The 23976-nt window shown below is 45.5% G+C and overlaps 1 protein-coding gene across 4 annotated transcripts in view; it reads right to left on the bottom strand.

The window, feature by feature from the left end:
• The window catches only part of hhatlb (hedgehog acyltransferase like, b), a 67670-nt gene that overhangs the window by 28964 nt on the left and 14730 nt on the right, over positions 1-23976 (bottom strand). For all 4 annotated transcript variants that reach the window (XM_043690817.2, XM_043690820.2, XM_043690819.2 and 1 more), the window contains exons 2-4: positions 18236-18388; positions 8718-8785; positions 4654-4767 (exon numbers count right to left, since the gene is read on the bottom strand). In XM_043690817.2, coding sequence (XP_043546752.2) covers positions 4654-4767; positions 8718-8785; positions 18236-18341 — 288 coding nt within the window. In that variant the 5' untranslated portion in view covers positions 18342-18388. The remainder of the gene's footprint in view (positions 1-4653; positions 4768-8717; positions 8786-18235; positions 18389-23976) is intronic.

Here is a 23976-nt window from a genome sequence, read left to right as displayed (position 1 = left end):
CTCCAGATCCCTCCTACAGTCCAAAGATGTGCAGGTGCATTAGTCAGGGAACATGTGGAGCAATAGGATTGGAGTAATGGGTGGGATATTCTTCAAAGGGTCAGTGTGGACTTGTTGGGCCAAATGGCCTGCTTCCACACTGTAGGGATTCTATGAAGGTTGAGATGGAAAGACTTTGTGGTAACCTCAGCCAGTATAGGAATTGAACCCACACTGTTGGCATCACTCTGCATTAAACCAGTCATACTGCCAACTGAGCTAACCCAAGGAGCAAGCACACTTGCAAAAGCAGGCTGCCTCTTCAAGGGAAGACAGAACAGGAAGTGGCCACAGTGGAAAAATCTCGGAAAAGCACAGAGGTTTGCAGTCTGGTGGACGGGCAGCTCAACAGAAGGATTGTGTGTGTGTGTGTGTGAGAGAGTGAGTGAGTGAGTGAGTGAGTGAGTGAGTGAGTGAGTGAGTGAGTGAGTGAGTGAGTGAGTGAGTGAGTGAGTGAGTGAGTGAGTGAGTGAGTGAGTGAGTGAGTGAGTGAGTGGGAGAGAGAGGGAGAGAGAGGGAGAGAGAGGGAGAGAGAGGGAGAGAGAGGGAGAGAGAGGGAGAGAGAGGGAGAGGGAGTGAGAGAGAGGGAGTGAGAGAGAGGGAGTGAGAGAGAGGGAGTGAGAGAGAGGGAGTGAGAGAGAGGGAGTGAGAGAGTGAGAGTGAGAGAGTGAGAGTGAGAGAGTGAGAGTGAGAGAGTGAGAGTGAGAGAGTGAGAGAGAGAGTGAGAGAGAGAGTGAGAGAGAGAGTGAGAGAGAGAGTGAGAGAGAGAGTGAGAGAGAGAGTGAGAGAGAGAGTGAGAGAGAGAGTCACACACACAGACACTCTTCAGGGACCACCCTCAGAAGGATCAAGTGGGGAAGCAATGACCTTGTGGTACAACTAGACTATTAATCCCGACATGCAACTAATGTCCTGGGGACCCGGGTTCAAATCCTGCCACCGCAGATCGTGGAATTTGAATTCAGTAACAAATGAGATTAATAATAAAGTTATCTCACCATGAATCCATTGCTGATTGTTGGAAAAATCATCAGGTTCATTAACGCCCTTTAGGGAAGGAAACTGCCACCCTTAGCTGCTCTGGTCTACATGTGACCCCAGACCCACAGCAACGAGGTGTACTCTTAACTGCCCTCTGGGGAACTAGCGATGGACAATACACGCTGGTCTAGCCAGAGATGCCCACATCCAATGAATAAATTAAAAAACATTTCCAGGAGTCTGGATGTGGTCTAGTGGGGTGGGCTGGGGGGGGACGTCTTCGTATGGCATTGCCACATTGCCAACCTCTCAGGCTACCCAATGCTCATTCACTCCCACTGCTTCCTGAAGAAGGGCTTATGCCCGAAACGTCGATTCTCCTGTTCCCTGGATGCTGCCTGACCTGCTGCACTTTTCCAGCAACACATTTTCAGCTCTAATCTCAAGCACCTGCAGACTTCACTTTCTCCTCAAAGATTTCAACCTACTGCGAATCCTCTTACAAGGATGCCTTCCTTGAAGAAGCTCTCTTCCTCCCTCTACAAAGATTTCAGTGAGTCCCTCTCTCACTGCACCCCCCAGGTCATCTCCTCTGCACAGATCATTCCTGAAGAAGGGCTTATGCCCGAAACGTCGATGCTCCTGTTCCCTGGATACTGCCTGACCTGCTGCGCTTTTCCAGCAACACATTTTCAACTCCCACTGCTTAACCTAGCAACACTCTGTGTTACTCAGGACCCATGCCAGATCCTTCACCTCACCCACACACAGCTGCCCATACAGTTTTCCTCATCCCCTAGCTCTTCCTACCTTCACCTACTCCTGCCAATCACTCAATTGCTTCCTTGTGGGCAGAGGTAGATAAACTCTTGATTGCCAAGTGGGCGGAAGATTAACCTGGCGCAGGTTTGAAGCGACAAATGGCTGGGACTCTTGCTTCCTGTTTGTATGGTGGTCATGACCATGGATTATCCCACTGCCTGGGGACAGGAGTGAAGGATCACAATGGCAGCTCTCTGCAGACTCTGGGACCCCCTGTACACAGCCAGCATGCCACATAATGTTACAACCTCTGTTACTCCGTGTAATTCCACACAGAGAAGCCACTGTGCAAGACACATCTTCCGATCCTCTCAGCTCCCAAAGATTCCACTTACCAATGACATTGCCAAGTTATAAAACCCCATGTAAGGTCACTCTCGATAGGAGTGAGAGTGACAGAGTAGTTGTTATACGGGTCTTTAACTTTCCAAATATGGACTGGGAATACTATAGTTCGAATACTATAGATGGGTCAGTTTTTGTTCCATGTGTGCAGGAGGGGTTCCTGACACAGTATGTAGATAGACCAACAAGGGGTGAGGCCACATTAGATTTGGTACTGGGTAATGAACCCAGCCAAAGTGTTAGATTTGGAGGTAGGTGAGCATTTTGGTGATAATGCCTACAATTTGGTTATGTTTACTTTAGCAATGGAAAGGGATAGGTATGTACCGCAGGGCAAGAGTTATAGCTGGAGGAAAGGCAATTACAATGCGATTAGGCAAGGTTTAGAATGCAGAAGATGGGGATGAAACTGCAAAGGATGGGCACAATAGAAATGTGGAACTTCAAGAACCAGCTACTGCAGGTCCTTGAAGAAGTGTGTACCGGTCAGGCAGGGAGGAAATTGTCGAGCACAGGAGCTGTGGTTTACTCAGAAAGTGGAATCTCTTGTCAAGACGAAGGAGGTGGCTTATGTTAGGATGAGATGTGATGGCTTAGTTTGGGTGCTTGAGAGTTACAAGTTAGCTAGGAAAGACCTAAAGACAGAGCTAAAAAGAGCCAGGAGGGGACATGAGAAGTCATTGGCGGATGGAGTGAAAGGCTTTCTATAGGTATATCAGGAATATAAGAATAACTAGAGTAAGCTTAGGGCCAATCAAGCATAATAATGGGAATCTGTGCTTGGAGTCAGAGGAGATAGGGGAAGCACTAGATGAATACTTTTCGTCAGTATTCACACTAGAAAAAGACAATGTGATCAAGGAGAATACTGAGACACAGGCTACTACAGTAGATGGGATTGCGATGCATAAGGAGGTGGTGTTAGCAATTCCGGAAAATGTAAAAATAGATAAGTCCCCTGGGCCGAATGGGATTTACCCTAGGATTCTCTGGGAAGCCAGGGAGGAGATCTTTGGGATATCTTTGTCTACAGGATTAATGCCAGACTGCAGGATAGCAACTATTGTTCCCTTGTTCAAGAAGGGGAGACCTGTGAACCTTACTTCAGTTGTGGGTAGTGTTGGAAAGGATTATATATAAGGGTTATATTCATCTCTATAATCATCTAGAGATGAATAAGTTGATTAGGGATAGTCAACACAGTTTTGTGAAGGATAGGTCGTGCCTCACAAACCTTATTGAATTCTTTGAGAAGGTGGCCAAACAGATGGATGAGGGCAAAGTGATTGATGTAGTGTATATGGATTTCAGTAAGGTGTTTGATAAGGTTCCCCATGGTAGGCTATTGCACAAAATACAGAGGCATGGGATTGAAGGTGATTTAGCGGTTTGGATCAGAAATTGGGTAGCTGAAAGAAGACAGAGGGTGGTGGTTGATGGGAAATATTCATCCTGGGGCTCAGTTACTAGTGGGGTGCCGCGAAGATCTGTTTTGGGTCCACTGTTGTTTGTCATTTACATAAATAACCTGGATGAGGGCAGAGAGGGATGGGTTAGTAAATTTGTGGGTGACACTAAGGTTGGTAGAGTTGCGGATAGTGACGAAGGATGGTGTAGGTTGCAGAGAGACAGAGATAAGCTGCAGAGCTGGGCTGAGAGGTAGCAAATGGAGTTTAATGCGGAAAAGTGAGAGGTGATCCACAAGGAGTAACAGGAATGCAGAGTATGGTAAGATTCTTGGTAGTGTAGATGAGCAGAGAGATCTTGGTGTCCAGATACATAGATCCTTGAAAGTTTCCACCCAGGTTTATAGTGTTGTTAAGAAGGCATATAGTGTGTTAGCTTTTATTGGTAGAGGGATTGAGTTTCAGAACCATGAGATCATGCTGCAGCTGTACAAAACTCTGGTATGGCTGCACTTAGAGTATTACATACAGTCCTAGTCACCGCTGAGGGACTTGAGGCTGTTTTTGTTTGAGAGAAGAAGGTTGAGAGGCGATTTAATTGAGACATATAAGATAATCAGAGAGTTAGATAGGTTGGACAGTGAGAGCCTTTTTCCTCGGTTGGCAATGGCTAGCATGAGGGGACATAGATTTAAATTGAGGGGCGATAGGTATAGGACAGATGTCAGAGGTAGTTTTTTTACTCAGAATAGTAGGGGCATGGAACGCACTACCTGCAACAGTAGTAGACTTTACGGCATTTAAATGGTGATTGGATAGGCATATGGATGAGAATGGAATAGTGTAGGTTAGATGGGCTTTAGATTGGTCCCACAGGTTGGCAACATCGAGGGCCAAAGAGCCTGTACTGCGCTATAATGTTCCATGTTCTACATCAAACCTGATCCCACACCATCTGAGTCGGCTCTAGAATGTCTCAATAAATACTGTTCCTTTGGTCTTCTGCATGTTCCAAGGAACAAACAACAACATGAGCTGACAGAATGGAAGTGACACCCACCTGAGGAACCGTCATGGAAATAGCTTTACCAAACAGCACGTGGCCGGATAAGGCGAAAAGAATGTAGTTTCGGAACTTGGTGAACCACATAACCCACTCAAAGTCAGCAACATCCTGCAAAACAAAACACAGGGAACTCATGCTGGTCCGGCTCTTCAAGACCCTATCCGTGGCTCAGGGGAGCATTCTTGGCTCAGAGACGGAAGGATACAAGCCTCTGTGATGTGGACTGTACAACACAGAAAGAGGTCATTCAGCCCAACAAGTCTGTACCAGAATTTATTCCATACCACTCTTCATTTTCACCCGCATGCAAGTGAACACAATTAATGCACCAACACCACCCTCTCCAATCCCTCTATTTACTGTTAGCCCTGTTTGATGCAGAGTCTCTTTATGGAATATTCAGTAATGCAGGAACAATGAGAATATCCAGATTCAGGCACTCAGGAGTCAGGGTCAACCTACTCAGAGATAGAACATAAAACAAAGAACAATACAGCACAGGAACAGGCCCTTCAGCCCTCCAAGCCTGCACTGCCACATTTCATGCTAAACCTGTCTTCACTTACAGGATCCGTATACATCTATTCCCTTCCTGTCCATGTATTCATCCAGGTGCTCCTTGAATGCAGCTTCCACACCTCCTCTGGCAATATAATATGTGTACGGTTCTGGTGGAGAAAGGATGTTGATAGAGAGGAACCTCAATTATCCGAAAATCAGATTATCCGAAGGAGATCTCGCGATCCCGATGGAAACATTACATGAAAGACGCGTTTCCAACAATGATCGCGTTTTTTTGTTTACAGAGATTAAACAGGCACTGTCTCCAAATGACTGTCTGCCCTCACTTTCTCTCCCCCCACACTTTCCCTAGAGTTCTACACAGGGGTGTACCTTAAACCCCCCCTTCCCCAGATAATCTCTCTAACATTGTCCTGTACAGGGCAAAGGTGGAACCTGTCAAAAAGTTGCAGCAAAAAGTTGTGTGTGGGGCTGTGGCTGTGGCTGCGTGTGTGTGTGTGTGCGCGCGCTCTGTTTGGAGACTTACCCCACGAAGGCAACTGCAGCAGTCTTGTTTTTGGCGTCCAGTCCAGCTGCCCCGGAGAGGGGGTGGGCGGGGGCGGAGTTGGACAGGGTTGAGGTGTTGGGGTGGGGTGAGATGTTGCACGGGGTTGGGGGCTGTATTCCCGATGAAGGGCTTTTGCCCGAATCGTTGATTTTCCTGCTCCTCAGATGATTCCTGAACTGCTGTGCTTTTCCGGCACCACTCTACTCCAGGTGGGGAGGTGTCGCACGGGGGGAGGTGTTGCATGGGGTTGGAGGCAGGGTCTCACACAGTGTGCTGCTGCAGTCTCCTGAACGAGGAGCAGACTTTAAAAACTCCAAGCCCCAGAGGAAAAGCATTTAACCAATTAAATCGATTATCCAAACAAAATAGTGTCTGCCCATCACGTTCAGATAATCGAGGTTCCCCTGTAGCTCAGATTAAGTGATTGGAACATGAGTGGCAGAACAATGGCAGATTTGTCTGGCAGGAGACACACCATTGTTTTTGCCACCCTCACATTCTGATCATTTAATCTAAACAATTAACATCCTTTCTCCACCAGCAGCCTACACCCATTACCTCCACACCACCCGCACCCCCTTCCCCCCTGCCGCCCAAAAAATAACTACAGCGTAAATGCTGTCCCCTCCACACTTCGCTTCAGCTCTGATGAACAGTCTTCTGGACTCGAAATGGTAGTTTGCACTCTCTCTCTCTCTCTCCATGGATGCTGTCTAACCCACCTGTGATCTCTAGCATTTGTTGTTTTCAGTACACATTCCAGCATCTGCAGTAAAGTGCTCCTAAACAAATTTAAATTTGTTTTAGTTTAACTCTGGGAATGGCCTACACTTCCCAGTCAATTTCCAGTGTCCCAGCAGCACCTCGTTCATTTTGGTTTTTTTTGCCCAATTTTTTCTGATGGCTGAAAGCCACATCAAACATACAAACATGAGAACTAGGCCATTCGGCCCCTCAAGCCCTCATGGCAGATCTGTTTGCCTTTCAGATGCCACGATCCCTTTTAGCCACAAACTATCATTCTGTTGCCGAACAAGAATTGACCTCCACCTTCAAAAAATTCAATTACATGTCCCCAGCATCATAGACTCTCAGAGACGTACAGCAATGAAACAGACACTTCGGTCCAACCCGTCCATGCCGACCAGATATCCTAAATTAATCTAGTCCCAGTTGCTAGCACTTGGCCCATATCCCTCCAAACCCATCCTATTCATGCACCCATCCAGATGCCTTTTAAATGTTGTAATTGTACCAGCCTCCACCACTTCCTCTGGCAGTTCATTCCATACACGTACCACCCTCTGTGCGAAAAACTGTTCCTTAGGTCCTTTTTAAATCTTTCCCCTCTCACCTTAAACCTATATCCTCTAGTTCTGGACTCCCTCACCCTGGGGAAAAGACTTTTACCCAAACCACGCCCCCTGATGATGCTGGTCCCTCCAGAGTATGACCTTCAAAGGCAGCAATTTCACACATCCACTGAGCCAGCAGGAGGGTCGGGGAGGTGCTGCTGCTGTATAAGGTCATTTGAAGGAGTCCAGACTAGGCTCACTAGGATGAGCATGGAACAAAACGGGTTATCTTATGAAACAAAGTTCAGCAGGTCAGGCCTACACCCGCTGGAGTTTACAAGAGTGAGAGGTGATCTTACTGTGACACACACAGCTCCGAGGGGGCTCTGACAGGGCAGGTGCAGGGAGAATGATTCTCACTTTTGGGGGAAGAGGGGGTCTGCAACTTGTGGGTACAGTTAAAATAAGGGCATCGCCCACTTAAGACAGAGATGAGAAGGCATTTCTTCTCTCAGAAGGTTATTAATCTTTGGATATCAGCAAACAGTGGAGGCTGGGTCTTTGAATACATTCACCATTAAGAGTTAAGGCCACAATCTGAAAAGCCATGAAGAATGAAGCAGGCTTGAGGAGCTGAACGGTCTGGTTCTGTTCCTGTTTTCATCTGGATCAGCATAACTCCACCAACAATCGAGAACATTGAAATCCAACAAAAAGCAGCCTGGCAGATTGGCGCTCCATCCACTACCTTCATTCACTCCTTTTACCTTCTCAGCATCATGGTAGCACTGTGTACCATCTACTGGACAAGGTGCACTGCAGCAACTCACTAAGGTACCTCCGACAGCTCCTTCCAAACTGCAACCTCCTGCATCTGGAAGGACAAGGGCAGCAGATAGGTGGGAATACCCAGCACCTGCAAGTTCTCCTTGGAACCCACTCACCATCCTGACTTAGAAATATATCGCCATTCCTTCACTGTCACTTTTTGGGCCAGAGTCTAATATCTTATCCTAAATGCTATACTCCCTTACTTTTGTTTAGTTTCTAGCATCTTATTAGGAGCCAGGTGCAAATATTTAACACAGATGGGTGACATCAGCAAGTATAATGCCATTAAATGCAAATGAGATTAAAAACAGCTTCTTCTGAGAAACTGGCATTGGATATGCTCATTTTCCTTTTTAAAAAAAACGTGTTTTTCAAAACAAACCTGTTTGGACAGGTAATGAATTCAATCCACCTCCTAACAGATACTACCACTGCACGAGTCCCTTATGACTAATTATTACACCCAGATTTTTATTGTTGAATTAATTTCTCTTGTTGGTCTCTCACCTGTTCTGATTTCTCCACAGCCCCATGTTCTCATTTCCAGTCTCCACCAGCCCCAATGCCTTCAGAGATTTCTGCACTCCCTAGAGTTTTCCACTCACTATTTCAAATGCTTTTCTATTGGCGGTTATGCCTGGTCCTGAGCTCTGGAGCTTATTCCACAATTCAACCCCCAACCCCAGAGCCAAACAAGCCTCTCGGCCCATCTACCACTTTGTCTCTTCGTTCAAGACCCTTCCTCCAGCTCAAGGCCAATAAAACCCTTTTCCAATTTGAGTCCCATCCCTCAAAGCGACCCAGTCAACATGACTCTCTGGGATCATCCAGTGAGCTGGTGTAAACAATTTCCAGGAACTCACCATTTTCCGACCAATATATGCCCAGCCTTGCTTGACACTGCTTTTAAAGCTTCGCCGGCTCATGTTTTCTGTGGGAGGGCAAAAATTAAGTTCAGTGGTGAAATATCAAGCACAGATTGACAAACAGATGATTCATTAAAAGGAAGGGCCCATCCGAGAAAGGGTTTTATTTTGGCAAAGACACTGGTTCTATTCATGCAGGGAAACTGGACCCCACGTGCTCCCCTGCAATGTCCCCATTCTGCACACTATCCCTCACCCTGCGCTCTCCCTCACAAACAGACACTCACGCACACACTCACAGGCACCATACTAAGACAAATATCTCACACCATCTTCCACTCTGACAGAAGAACAGGAGTAGGCCATTCATCCCATCAAACTACCTCACCATTCTGGACAATGATCAATCATCTTCCTGGACAATATTTTTCCACATAACCTCCATATCCCTTTAGTCTCCAGAAGCCAATCGATTTCTACCTTGAACATGTTCAGTGATGGAGCTTCCACAATCCTCTGGACAGAACATTCCTCAGACTCAGCATCCCTCTCAGTGAAGATATTCTCCTTCACTTCAGTCTTAAATCAAATTATCCCAAGATGATGTCACAAAAATAGAAATTTCTGGAGGAATTCAGCAGGGCTGGCAGTATCCATGGAGAGAAAGCAGAGTTAATGTTTCAACCATTGAGAACTGATTGGTTACGAGGAAAAGATGGTATACATGCTTAAGACAGGGGGTAAGGGGGAAAACATCCCCTGGTTCAAGAGTGACCTGGCGGGGAACTTCTCTATGTAGGGCTACTCTGTGAGATTGGAGTTAGAATTTTATTAATCTTACCTTTTCTCCAGATTCTAAAAGTCCTTTCTTCCCATTCTTCTCAAATTGTCAAAACCTAACGGTGGCTCAGTTGTTAGTACTGCTGCCCCACAGCGCCAGGTTCGATTCCAGCCTCGGTGTGGAGTTTGCACATTCTCCCAGTGTCTGTGTGGGTTTCCTCCGGGTGCTCCGGTTTTCTCCCACATTCCAAAAAATGTGTAGGTTAGGTGAATTGGCTATGCTAAATTGCCCATAGTGTTCAGGGATGTAGGGGTTGGGTGCATTCGTCAGGGGTAAATGCAGGGGAAATGGGTCTGGGTAGGTTACTCTGCGGAGGGTTAGTGTGGACTTGTTGGGCCAAATGATCAGTTTGCATACTGTAAGAATTCTATGATAACACTGGGAATTGCCTAAATATTTTTTCCAACATGACACTCACCCACCTCCTGAGTTTCTCAGGAATAGTCTGTTATGTGGGGTGAGGTTTTAGAAAGATGGTTAAGTTCTTAACTGTCTCTTTCAATTCAAAGTAAAACAGATCACATGACTGCCTATTAGATTTGCAACAAACTGATGTTATCTGGTTGCCAAAAAACTGACATGGGGGAGAGGGATGCAGCTCAGGTTCAATTGAAATCCAAGTATCGGCTGTTACACTGAGGAGAAAGAAGTGACAGAGATAGGGATGGAAAGGGGGACTGGCTAGGTAACTCTTTCGGGGTCCGGTACAGACATGATGGGTCAAATGGACTCCTTCTGGAATGTAAAATTCTATGATTCCACAAACAGCAGTGGCCATGAATTGTAGGGGTAGAGGCTGTTCTCTGATTGCGACCGAACAGAAAAGGATTGGGAGCATGATCTCTGGTGTAAGAGGAGTGACTGGTGGAAACTGGAACATGCAGTTTGGGTGAGGTACAGAACTAGGTCAGTTGCCTATGGAAAGGCAGTTTGGATACACTCAGGCAACCGGGAAATGACATTCGACAAATAATGGACGGTACAATGCAGCAAAATGGAAAGAAGTGAACCTGATAGCAGGTGGGTGTTACTCCTGCCAGACTCCTGTAAAGATTATAATTTGTAAAGAGTACTATGTACTGTATAAACAAAGCATACAGGCTTTCTGTTCCTAGGCAATAAAGAGGGTATGGAAAGATGGAATATTTTCTTTAGTGTATCAGAAATTGCCTAGTCATGACTAGTCAGCATTGTTTTTAGCATATTTATTGCTTTGTTTTTTATTTTGCTTTGTTTTTTAAATTTTGGACTGAAATGGGGAAATAATTATTTTAAAACCAAGGATTACTGCACATTTTTTTGAAAGCAAGTTACCAGATACTCCCTATAGGTATTGTTTACATAGCTGCTGTTTCAAGCAGTAGTAGGTGAAGGGTGTGTGCAAGGGGAGATTCAGCCAGCAACAAGTGGCTGATTGGTCTGTGAAATAGTGACCAGTTATCAATGACAAAGGCCCTTTGCCTGCCAGCAATGATGTGATTGGTTCTCAGGTAGCTGGCCAGCTTGGGACTGTTATCAAGATAGGAGGATCCCTTCAGAACTCCACCCACTCAGGAGCTGTCTATTCTCTGCAGTTTAAAAAAAAACCTTGAGCTGGAAGAAAGTCAGTTCACTTTCCCTTCAGCATTTTCAAAAAGCTGTGACTTCTACTTACTTTTACACCTTTTAAAAGTGTGAACCAGCCACCCAGTGTCTCTTGCAAACAAATGAAAAATCTGAAGAAGAAACTCAGAGGTAACATTCTGACCAACATAGGATCTTGCAAACAGACACCACTGAACTGCTTGCCCAGGTTCTGCCTCCATCTATAATGTTGAGTGTGAGTGTGAGTGATAGATAGATAGGTGGGAATGGGGGGGGGTAATCAGGGGTCAGTTAGTTCAGTTGGCTGGATAGTTTGCAATGCAGAGTGAAGCCAACTGTGTGGGTTCAATTCCAGCCGTAGCTGAGGTTACCTCGCAGGACTCTCTTTCTCAATCTCTTTTCCCTTGCCTGAGGTGTGGTGACCCCCACATTAAACTAGCACCAATTGACCATCTCTCTAATGAGGGACTATAGTGACTTTACCTTTACTTAAGGGGTTTTAACAAGTAGAGTTACATAGAATAGACATATCTTTATTGTCAGGTGTACTCAAGTACAAATATACCAGAGTACAGTGAAACTTTTACAATATTGCCTCTTATGGCATCATCTTAGGTACTAGTAGTTAGATACAAAAATTATCTACCCGCAACTGAAGTCTATGACTCGCAATAAATTATAATTCCTGTTCAAAACAGTGATTTCTGTCAACTTGGGTCTAAAAGACAGGGAACTTGCTGATTTCTGTGAAATTTTCAAAACTCTAATTTTAGTAATAACCATGGGAACAGTGGGATTCCATTTCCAGCTTGCTACAGCACTCAGGTATAACATCCACTCTGGTGCGGCTGCACTTGGGAGTAGAGTCATAGGGTCTTAGAGATGGTCACCGCATTATAGGAAAGGGTACAGAGGAGATTTGAGTCAATAATGTGGTGCTGGAAAAGCACAGCAGGTCAGGCAGCATCCGAGCAGCAGAAGAATCGACGTTTCGGGCATAAGCCCTTCATCAGGAATGATTCTCCTGCTGCTCGGCTGCTGCCTCACCTGCTGTGCTTTTCCAGTACCACATTATCGACTCTTATCTCCAGCATCTGCAGTCCTCACCTTCCACACTGCAGACAAGATTTACCAGGATGTTGCCTGGTATGGAGGGAAGGTCTGATGAGGAAAGGCTGAGGAACTTGAGGCTGTTTTTGTTCAGAAGAAGAATGTTGAGAGGTGACTTAATGGAGACATATAAGATAATCAGAGGATTAGGTAGAGTGGACAGTGACAGCCTTTTTCCTTGGATGATGAGGGCTAGCATGAGGGGACATAACTTTAAACTGAGGGGTGATAGATATAGAGCGCAGAGGTAGTTTGTTTTTACTCAGAGTAGTAAGGGCGTGGAATGGCCTGCCTGCAACAGTAGTAGAATCGCCAACTTTAAGAGCTTTTAAATGGTCATTGGATAAACATATGGATGAAAATGAAATAGCGTAGGTCATATAGGCTTCAGATTGGTTTCACAGGTCGGCACAACATCGAGGGCCGAAGGGCCTGTCATGCGCTGTAATGTTCTATGTAACATTACAAAATTCTTACAAGGTGAAATTTTATCATGAGATCCTTTGAGTTCGTCACTGGGATATCAAAGATCTGCTTCAAACATTATTGGTCTCGCCAGGAATCGTAATGTGATGCAAAACACACACAGGGTTTAGGAGGCGTTTTATTGGGCTAGAAAACATGTTCATAAATGTTTCATTAACTCACAAAATACTTCGGGATCTGACACACAGTGGCTGTTGGTCTTGCAACAGAGTTTCACACTGTTGTCTTCACTGCAATAGCCCTGCCCCCCCAACACCACCCACTCTCCCATTTATCTCTCAGCACCCCGGCCCACAAGCCTCATTCCTGATGAAGGGCTTTTGTCCGAAATGTCGATGCTCCTGCTCCCCGGATGCTGCCTGACTTGCTGTGCTTTTCCAGCACCATGCTCTCAACCAGTCAAGGTATATTGATACATACCGGAAATGACATGTTCATTTCCAGGGACCCATTCTCTGAAAACAAAATGAACATGATCAAGCCTCGCATCAAATAGGTTTGTAGCGATTGCCTGTGCTGTCTATATGTGGGGTTAGTTAGCTGGAAGGCTGGTTTGCGATGCAGAGAGTTGCCAACAGCATTGGTTCAATTCCTGTTCCAGCTGAAATTTCTAAGAGAGAACTCTCCTTCTCAACCTCGGCCCTCAGTTGAGGCATGGTAACCTTCAGGTTAAACTACCACCACTCTAATGAGCGAGCAGCTCGACGGTCCGCGAAGACAATGCCAGCTTTACTTTGTTCACATGTATCACAAATGAGATATGTGGCTTGCACTTGACAGTCTCAGGGCTGCAGCTAACAGCAATCTCAGCCCTAGCTTGGCTTTGTGGAACAAACATTTTTTTGAGGACTCAAATTTTGAAGCATTGTGGAAAACTTGATTGATCTCTCATTCTGTAGAAATATCTGGATGTCTTATTTTAAAAATGGTCAATGCAGTGACACATTGAAACTTAAAGAAAAAAATCAAAAGGCATTTCTTAGAAACCACACTGTTCCAGCAAATTTCTGGACTTGGTTTGCTGCATGCTCACAGAATCATTCAGTACAGAAGAGGCCCTTTGGCCCATCAAGTCTGTAGTGTGGCAAAGTTACACTAGCCCACCTTTCAGCCTTGGGTCCTTGTTCAAGTATTTTAAAAAGGGTTGTGGGGTTTCCCGCCTCAACATTTTTCATTAATTCATTGGCAGTCCCTCGCATACGAGGAGGACTCCATATGTGCCTGTACAGACCAATGCGGCGACAGCAGAGTCCGTTACACTTGGGACAGAAGGAGAGGGTAGAGCGTTGGTGTGGCAGTGCGCTCCTTACGCTGTTTGGTTCTGGCTTTCACCTTTTTCCAACAGCAAGTCTACAGGTGCTCAACACCTTCCTGGATGTTCCTCCTCCACTTTGGAAAGTCTTAGGCCGCTTATTCCCAGATTTCTATGGGAATGCTGCACTTGGCCAGTGAGGCCCCGAGGGTATCCCTGAATCACTTCCTGTCCACCTAGGGCTCACCTGCCATTTTGAGGCTGGGAGTAGAGCAGCTGCTTGGGGAGTCTCATGTTAATCATGGGGATGATGTGCCCAGCTCATCGCAGCCGATTGAGGTGGTTGGGGGGGGATGGGGGGGGGGGGGGGGGGGGGGAGGAGGAAAGGAGGTGGGGGTAGTCAGTGCCTCACTGGGGATGTGGGCCTGGTCGAGGACACTGGTGTTGGCGCATCTTTCTTCCCAGTAGATTTGTAGGATCTTGCGCAGGCAGTATTGGTGGAACTGCTCCAGTACCTTGCGGTGTCTGCTGTAGACAGTCCATATTTCAGAGCCACGTAAGAGGGTGGGAACCACCAAAACACACTAACACACAATTTGGGTGTCGAATCCTATGTTGTTGTGCTCTAATGCCCTTTCCCTCAAGCAGCTGAAGGCTGTGCTAGCACACTGGGGACAGTGCAGGATCTCTTCATCAATAGCTCCTTTGGGGGACAAGACACTCCCAAGGTAAGGAAATGGCCAATGTTCTCAAAGGCCTCCCCATGGACTTTGACGACTGGGGATTTGCTCCGCAATGTGGGGCCAGACTGGTGGTGAACCCTCATCTTTCGGATGTTCAGGGTAAGACCCATATTCTTGTACACCTCGGTAAAGGTGCTGATGATGGTCTGGACTACATTCTGAGTTTGCACATTTGCAAGCATCATCCGTGTACTGCAGCTCAATGACACTGGGTTGGGGTGACTTTCGTTTTGGCTCAAAGGCAGCAGAGGTTGAGGAGCCTGTTGGCGGTGAGGTAAAGCAGCGAGGTCGATGGAAAACAGTGTGGGGTGATGACACAGCCCTGCTTGGAACTGCTCTGAATTGGGAATGGGTCGGTGGTGCAGCCATTTGACATTACCATGACTTCCATGTCATCATGGAGCAGGCGAAGGATAGTGACAAACTTCATATCGTAACCAAGCGGAGATGGCTGCTCCACAATGCTTCCTGATTGACGGTGTCAAATGTCCTTTGTAAGGAGGCAGTGTACGAGGGGAGGGTCTTTTCTCTGCATCTCTCCTGCAGCTGTTGCACAGTGAACATCATGTCCACTGTGCTCCTCCATGTGATTTCAGGAGGAGGCTCCTCAGCCACAGGGAGGGGATGATGAAGAAAGAGCTTGGCGATGACTTTCCAACGGTTGACAACAGGGAAATTCCCATATAGTTATCACAGTTGGACTGGTCTCCTTTTCTGAAAATGCTCTCGACTGTGGTACCTCGGAGCTCTCCCGGGATACTCTCCTCCTCCCCAGATAAGGCAGACAAGAGCGTGTAGCTGAACTGGGAGCTCTATGCCTCCACAGTGATACCGTCTGCTTCAGCAGCCTTGTTGTTCTTGAGCTGGCAGATGGCCTTCTCTACTTTGTGTGGGGCTGGGGTGTTGCTGAGCTCGTGGTGTGTAGCGTACAGTGGGATGCATTTAAGGACTCTCAGATCAATGACAGAGCCAAGGAGGTCTCTGACGTGCTCCCCGGCATTGTCTTTGTTAAGAGTCACTCTGTCCTTGGCCAGCTGTGAGGCGGGGCCTTAGGGGTTTGGTCCATAGGTGGTCTTGACAGCCCTGAAGAAACCATGTACATCATGGCTGTTGGCCATTCGTTGAACCTCCAGTGCTTTCCACATCCACTTCTTAAGTACTTAAGGTGAAGGAACACCTAGAGGGCAGCAAAACGTTTGAGGGGGAGAAGCTGGAATCGCATCTCGTCCACATCCCGCACCTCCGCCCTCAGACCCAACCCCTCCAACCGTAACAAGGACAGAACGCCCCTGGTGCTCACCTTCCACCCTACCAACCTTCGCATAAACCAAATCATCCGCCGACATTTCCGCCACCTCCAAACAGACCCCACCACCAGGGATATATTTCCCTCCCCACCCCTCTCCGCCTTCCGCAAAGACCGTTCCCTCAGTGACTACCTGGTCAGGTCCACGCCCCCCTACGACCCACCCTCCCATCCTGGCACTTTCCCCTGCCACCGCAGGAACTGTAAAACCTGTGCCCACACCTCCTCCCTCACCTCCATCCAAGGGCCTAAAGGAGCCTTCCACATCCATCAAAGTTTTACCTGCAAATCCACTAATATCATTTATTGTATCCGTTGCTCCCGATGCGGTCTCCTCAACATTGGGGAGACTGGGCGCCTCCTAGCAGAGCGCTTTAGGGAACATCTCCGAGACACCCGCACCAATCAACCAAACCGCCCCGTGGCCCAACATTTCAACTCCCCCTCCCACTCTGCCAAGGACATGGAGGTCCTGGGCCTCCATCACCGCTCCCTCACCACCAGACGCATGGAAGAAGAACGCCTCATCTTCCGCCTCTGAACACTTCAACCCCAGGGCATCAATGTGGACTTCAACAGCTTCCTCATTTCCACTTCCCCCACCTCATCCTAGTTTCTAACCTCCAGCAACACTGTCCCCTTGACTTGTCCGGACTTGTCCGACCTGCCCAGCTCCTTTTCCACCTATCCACTCCACCCTCTCCTCCCTGACCTATCACCTTCATCTCCTCCCCCACTGACCTATTGTACTCTATGCTACTCTATCCCCACCCCCACCCTCCTCTAGCTTATCTCTCCACGCTTCAGGCTCTCTGCCTTTATTCCTGATGAAGGGCTTTTGCCCGAAACGTCGATTTTGCCTGTCCTCGGATGCTGCCTGAATTGCTGTGCTCTTCCAGCACCACTGATCCAGAATCTGGTTTCCAGCATCTGTAGTCATTGTTTTTACCTCAGATGTAGCAGTTGAGTAAAGGTAAATACAAAAGACATGAGGGAGGAGCTGGCCAGAATTGATTTAAAGGGGAGTCTAGCAGGGAAAACGGTGGAGCAGTAATGGCAGGCATTTCTGGTGTCAGTCAGGAGACACAGCAGAAACTCATACCAAGGAAGAAGGAATTTACTGAGGGGAGGACAAGGCAGCCATGGCTGACAAGGGAATTCAGGGACAGCATAAAAGCAAAGAAAAAGCATACAATATGGTGAAGATACATGGGAAGATAGAGCGTTGGGAAACCTTTAAAAACAAGCAGAGTATAACTTTTTTAAAAAAAAAAAAAAAGAGGGCAGAGAAAATGGAATATGAGAGTAAGCTAACTAGTAATCTTAAAGAAGATTGCAAGTGTTGTTCAGAAGGTAAGAGAGAGACAGGAATTTCTGCAGTGCATCCTGTAGACAGTGCACCCCTCTGCTGAGCATTGGTGATAGTAGAAGAATTAATCTTTGTAACAGGGCACTGCCTCCAAGAGTACATATGTTGACACTCACAGCTTGAGATATAAATTAAAAGCATCTACGAATGCTAGAAATGAGATTTATACAAAATAAATGACAGTTGCAAATAAATTACAGCTAAAAACAATGTTATTTTGTGATGCAGTGTAAGAGATTTCACTTGGAATACAAATGTTGTCAAGCATCCTACCAAACACTGAAAGCAGAGTTCACTGTTAGCATTCTGTCCCTTTGCCAAACCCTTTCTCTTCCAATTAGACAGCTTAGACATTAGTTTTTATTCAATTTATCTCTGATGTGAATACCGCATTCATTTCCATTCCTACAGCCTGTTATAGGTGACCTGACCAGCTGACCCACACAGGGAATGCATCGTTTAGACCCAGGCAGCTCCTGGCAGAGTTAACAACATAAAAGTCAAGTCAATAAATTTGAAACCATTTAAGTTTTAATGAGACGGTTTGGGAGAGACTTATAAAAGGGTTTATGAAGGCTTGCTGCTATTATTCAATCCTTACTATCTCCCAATGCCACTTTACACAGATTTTACAGCACAGGAACAGGTCATTCGGGTCCATTGCTTTGAGCCAATGTATTCTCAACACATACTGTCAATATACTCCTATTTCAGCAACTGAATAGTTAAAACGCACAGAAAGAACCGTTTCGGGGGAGGAGAAGGGGGTTGTTGGAGGATGGAGAACCAATGTCTGTTGAGGGGGTAAGCCTCCTTCCTGTTACCTGCTGAAGCTTCACAGATCCAGCTCGCTGCCCACAGAATGGCCAGGGATAACACCAGGACATATAGAGACAGCTCCGCTTTGGGTAAAGCTGCCTTGAGACCCATATCTGCAGATCACGGACACCGGGGAAGGAATAGCAGAACTGAAGGGGCTGTCGGGGGGAGGGGGAAAACACGGAGAGAGAGAGAGACAGAGAGAGACAGAGAGAGACAGAGAGAGACAGAGAGAGACAGAGAGAGACAGAGAGAGACAGAGAGAGACAGAGAGAGACAGAGAGAGACAGAGAGAGACAGAGAGAGACAGAGAGAGACAGAGAGAGACAGAGAGAGACAGAGAGAGACAGAGAGAGACAGAGAGAGACAGAGAGAGACAGAGAGAGACAGAGAGAGACAAAAAAAAATCATAAATTAGCATTCAAACTATAAAATGTACTACTGCCAGTTTTTAACTCCTGACATGCTGCTTTGCAAATGTAATTTGAAGTAGCTCTGCTAATGACAGAGCATATTAAGCATTTGTTCCTTTTGGGATTCCTCTGCTCACTGTCTTAAATGGTAGAGACAAGTCACTTAAAATAAACAGGCTCACATCTGTGTTGAAACATGGAGGAGAGGACTGTCATTAAATATCAGTTGATTAGCATTACCATGAGTGAATGGCAGGTCTGTACCTTCAACCAGTATCTATAGCTAGACACACACATACACCTCAATTTCTGGGTATACTCTTCCAACACAGTCACCTTGACCTTACATCCAAGGAGTTAGCAGTGGGAAAAGCCGGGTTACAGGGATAGGGTGGGTCTGGGTGGGATGTTCTTTGGAGGGTCGTAGTAGATTTGATGGGCCAAATGGCCTGCTTCTGCATTGTAGGGAATCTATGGTCTGAAACAAAAAACAGATGACATTTCTGGAGAAACTGAACAGATCTGGTACGAACTGTGGAGAGAGAAACAGAGTTAAGGTTTCGAGTCCAGTGATCCTTTTGAGGTAACCTTGTTTCTCTCTGCCAAGATGCTGCCAGACCTGCTGAATTTCCCCAGAACTTACTGTATTATAAGCGCTGCTTTTCTATTCTTCCTGCTAAAGTGGACCAGTTCATGTTATCCCCATTCCCATTAATTTTGCATTCAAAACAAAAAAAGAAAAACCCATTGTAAAAGAAACAGCTTCTGTGATAGCTCCATCTCAATCTGTAGTCCAGTCATACTGATAGGGCTTTGCAGTAAAGGGACCATTGTCCTCAGCTTGTGCTCCAGAAACTGTCATTCTTTCAACAGTCAGCATTAACTAGCAGCAGCAAAACCAAACCAGTAACACCCAGGAGTGTTTAACAAGATGATTGTGTTGCGCTCCAGTTATCGCTGAGTAGGATTTTGGCTTCAGTGGCATCCCTGAGCGTTCAAGTAAATATTACTGAGAATGGCTTTTCAATTAAAAAAAAATTAAAAATATACAGGGGTTTCATCAAGAGGAAGTCCATCCTAAGACCAACCAAAACCAGAACATTTAATGGGTACAGTTTACAATGATTTAAAAGACCATTTAAAAAATAATTTTCAAAAGGATAAATATAAATTTGCTATTGTTAAAAGAAATATCTTTGCCTTTACAACAAGGGGATGCTTAATATCCACAATTTTTACAGGGCAGTAGGTGACCATTCAGCCCATTGCTTCTCTACATCTCAGTCAGTCAAGATGTTCATTCTTCATTTCCTTCCCTGTAACCATCACATTGTTTCTATTTCAATAATCATCTCTTAAATGCCCTGAGTGAATCTGTCTCCAGTATATTTCCAAGTCGCACATTCCAGACACCAATCACTCGCTGGGTTAAAAACTCTTTTAAACCCCACATCGCATTTGCTTCTTTTGCAAATCACATTAAAATCTGCACCCGCATAGCTTTTACGAGCAGGAACAGTTCTCCCCGTCTGCTTTGCATAGATCTTTGAAAGCATCAATCAAATCTATAAAGGAAAACAGTCCTAACTTCTCTAAAAAAAAAATCACGAACTGCGAATGCTGGAAATAAAAACAGAAGATCTCCGCAGGTCTGGCAGCATCTGTGAAGAAAAAGCAGAGGTTAGCGTTATGGGAACCAAAATGTTAACTCTGATTTCTCTCCATAGATGCTGCCAGACCTGCTGAGTTCTTCCGGCAATTTCTGTTTTTGTTCCCAATTTCTCCAATAGGTCATCATTATTGAAGCATCACACTGCTAAAACCACTTCTTTTGCACTCTCTCCAATGCTTTTTATGTGCACCCTAAACTGCACACGATACACCAACTGAGGACTGACCAGCTTCTTATAAAAGTTCATCTTAAATCCCTGCTCTTTTATCCTCTGCCCCTTTTTAGAGTCATGGAGATGTACAGCATGGAAACAGACCCTTCGGCCCAACCTATCCATGCCGACCAGATATGCCAACCCAATCTAGTCCCACCTGCCAACATCCGGCCCATATCCCTCCAAACCCGTCCTATTCATATGCCCATCCAAATGCCTCTTAAATGTTGCAATTGTACCAGACTCCACCACATCCTCTGGCAGCTCATTCCATACATGTACCACCCTCTGCGTGAAAAGGTTGCCCCTTAGGTCTCTTTTATATATCTTTCCCCTCTCACCCTGAACCTATGCCCTCTAATTCTGGACTTCAGGGAAAAGACTGTCTATTTATCCTATCCATGACCCTCATAATTTTGTAAACCTCTAAGGTCACCCCTCAGCCTCCGACGCTCCAGGGAAAACAGCCCCAGCCTGTTCAGCCTCTCCCTGTAGCTCAGATCCTCCAACCCTGGCAACATCCTTGTAAATCTTTTCTGAACCCTTTCAAGTTTCACAACATCTTTCCGATAAGAAGGAGACCAGAATTGCACACAATATTCCAACAGTGGTCTAACCAATGACCTCCCAACTCCTGTAGTCAATACTCTGACCAATAAAGGAAAGCATACCAAACACATTCTTCACTATCCTCTCTATCTGCGACTCCACTTTCAAGGAGCTATGAACCTGCACTCCAAGGCCTCTTTGTTCAGCAACACTCCCTAGGACCTTACTGTTAAGTGTATAAGTCTTGCTGCATTTTGGGAAAGCAAATCTTAGCACTTCGCATTTATCTGAATTAAACTCCATCTGCCACCTCTCAGCCCATTGGCCCATCTGGTCCAGACCTAAAATATTGTATGCTTTACTAACCATACCATACCTTTACTAACCATACCATTATAAATAATTATAGAATCCCTATACTTTAGAAGCAGGCTATTCAGCCCATTGAGTCTATACCAACCCTCTGAAGAGGATACCACTCAGACCTACCCTGTACCTGCATTTCCCTTGGCTAATTCAGCTACACATCCCTGGACACTATGGGGCAATTTAGCATGGCCAATTGACCTAACCTGCACATTATTGGATTGTGGAAGGAAACTACAGCACCTGGGGGAAACCCACACAGACACAGGGAGAAACTGCAAACTCCACACAAATAGTCATCAGAGGAGAGAATCGAACCCAGGTAACTGGTGCTGTGAGGCAGCCATGCTAACCACTAAGCCAGCATGCTGTCCCACTTATCTCTGCTTGCATACACCCTTTAGAGTAATACCCTTTATTTTATACTGTTTTGCTATATTGCTGACCAGATCAGCCCAGACTTTCAATGGTGCGCCTTCATTATTCATGCCACAGTCTTGACTCAGATTAAATTGTTAAAAATCACAACACTAGGTTATAGTCCAACAGGTTTGTCCTGTTATAGTCTGAAAGCTTGTACTTCCAAATAAACAGTCCATCCCTGTCCAACACCAGCATCTCCACATCAGATTAAATAGGGTCGAGTCTTGCTTGGTGACTGGATAATGACAATGTTAGCACACGAATTCCTCAGACAGACTGTGTTAACAGGCAAAGTCATTACATCTGATGAAGCTCAAAACTACAGGGAATAATCTTAAGATGAGAGGAGAAAAGGGACTGAGGGGCAACTTTTTTTAAAAAACATAGCAGAACAACCTGTACATGAATAGGAAGGATTTAGAGGGATATAGGCCAAACGCAGGGAAATGGGGTTAGTTTAACTTGGGAAACCTGGTCGGCATGGACAAGTTGGACCAAAGAGTCTGTTTCCATGTTGTAAGACTCTATGACTGACCCATCAAGAGATGTGCTTAGGAAGACGATAGCTGATGTTTCTACATTACCAACCATAACTTCTACTGAAGACCAATTTCAGTTCATTCAAAATTTATGGTGGTGAACTCTGAAGTCAAGAATCACATTCCTTATGATCACATCACATTAGGCTGTTTAATAAGATAAGAGCCCATGGAGTTGGGGTTGGTGTGTTAGTATGGATGGAGGATTGGCCAAGTAATAAAAGACAGAGTTGGGATAAGGGGTCACAATATCAGGATGTCAACCTGTAACTATGGAGTAGCACATAGATCAATGCTGGAACCATAATGATTGACAATATATGTTAGTGACTTGGATGATGGTAGTGAATATACTATTGTCAAGTGTGCAGATGACAGAAAAACAAAAGAGGCAAAACTTGGCAGAAGGAACAGAACGTGGAGAAATGTGAGGCTGTACATTTTGGCAAGAAGGAGTGGAGCTGAATATTATTTTGAGTAGTAAAAGACTGCAGAAAACTACAGCACAGAGGGACTTGAAAGTCCTTGTCCATAAGTCACAAATAACTAGCATGCAGGTAATAGGGAAATCAAATGGAATGTTGGCCTTTATTTCAAAGGAAATGGAATATAAAAGTTGGGAGGTTTTGCTAAAATTAGACAAGGCACTAGTCAGAGCACAGTTTGAAGACCGCGAAGAGTTTTGGGCCCCTCACCTAAGGAAAGATGTACTGTCCTTGGAGGCAGACCAGAGGCTGTTCACTCGGCTGATCCTGGGTATGGAAGGACTGTCTTATGAGGAGAGATTAAGCAGGTTGCAATAGGTAAGCTTTATCTTTGGAATTTAGAAAACAGAGACAAGCTTACGAGATTCTTAAGTACTTGACAGGATAGATGTGGAAAGATTGTTTCCCCTTGTAGGAGAGTCCATGACCAAGGAACTGTCAGGAAATCAAAGGTTGTGAGAAAAACCAGCAAGGTGGAGTTGAGGATTATTATATGTTCAGTGTGATCTCATTGAATGCTGGAGCACATTGGTTGGGCTGAATGGTCTACGCCTACTCCTGTGTTTTATGAACACTAGGAAGTCAACAGCGTTCTGCTTCCTTGGTGACTGCAGGCAAAATACATTTGGAAAAAAAATGTGATTAAAAACAAAAGGTTAATTCAGTCCATGACACTCATGTTGCTCTACTGGTTCCTTCACTTGTCTCCCTGGGACTGTGCATTCTCTAACATGGGACTGCTGATTATAAGAACAATGATCTGATATGTGATATTTCCTTACTAGAATATCAGCACTTTCTCAAAAGGAACAGGTTCTCCAATCCATAATTCTGCCATTGTGTTTATCATTCTTCAAGGTGTAGCACTAACCACTTTGAAGTGTCCTCTGTCCCATATTCCTGCAACCATTCATTTCACCCATTCATGTCAACATGCTCACTCTTTCAAATCAACGCTTTTTGCAATGTATTTGCAACACACTGCATCAAAATGATTTCTCCTCCACTTTACACTAAGTCTCAAGTTTCATTTTGTGCTCATAATCACTGCAAACTTTCTCTGTCTGCATTGGAAATATTGGATG

The sequence above is a fragment of the Chiloscyllium plagiosum genome, unplaced genomic scaffold (genome assembly GCF_037043375.1).
Source record: "Chiloscyllium plagiosum isolate Xiang-an unplaced genomic scaffold, Cpla_swu_hap1 HiC_scaffold_5, whole genome shotgun sequence".
Lineage (NCBI taxonomy): Eukaryota > Metazoa > Chordata > Chondrichthyes > Orectolobiformes > Hemiscylliidae > Chiloscyllium > Chiloscyllium plagiosum.
Note: the sequence above shows the minus strand (reverse complement) of the source record. Positions and strands in the feature narration are given on the sequence as shown.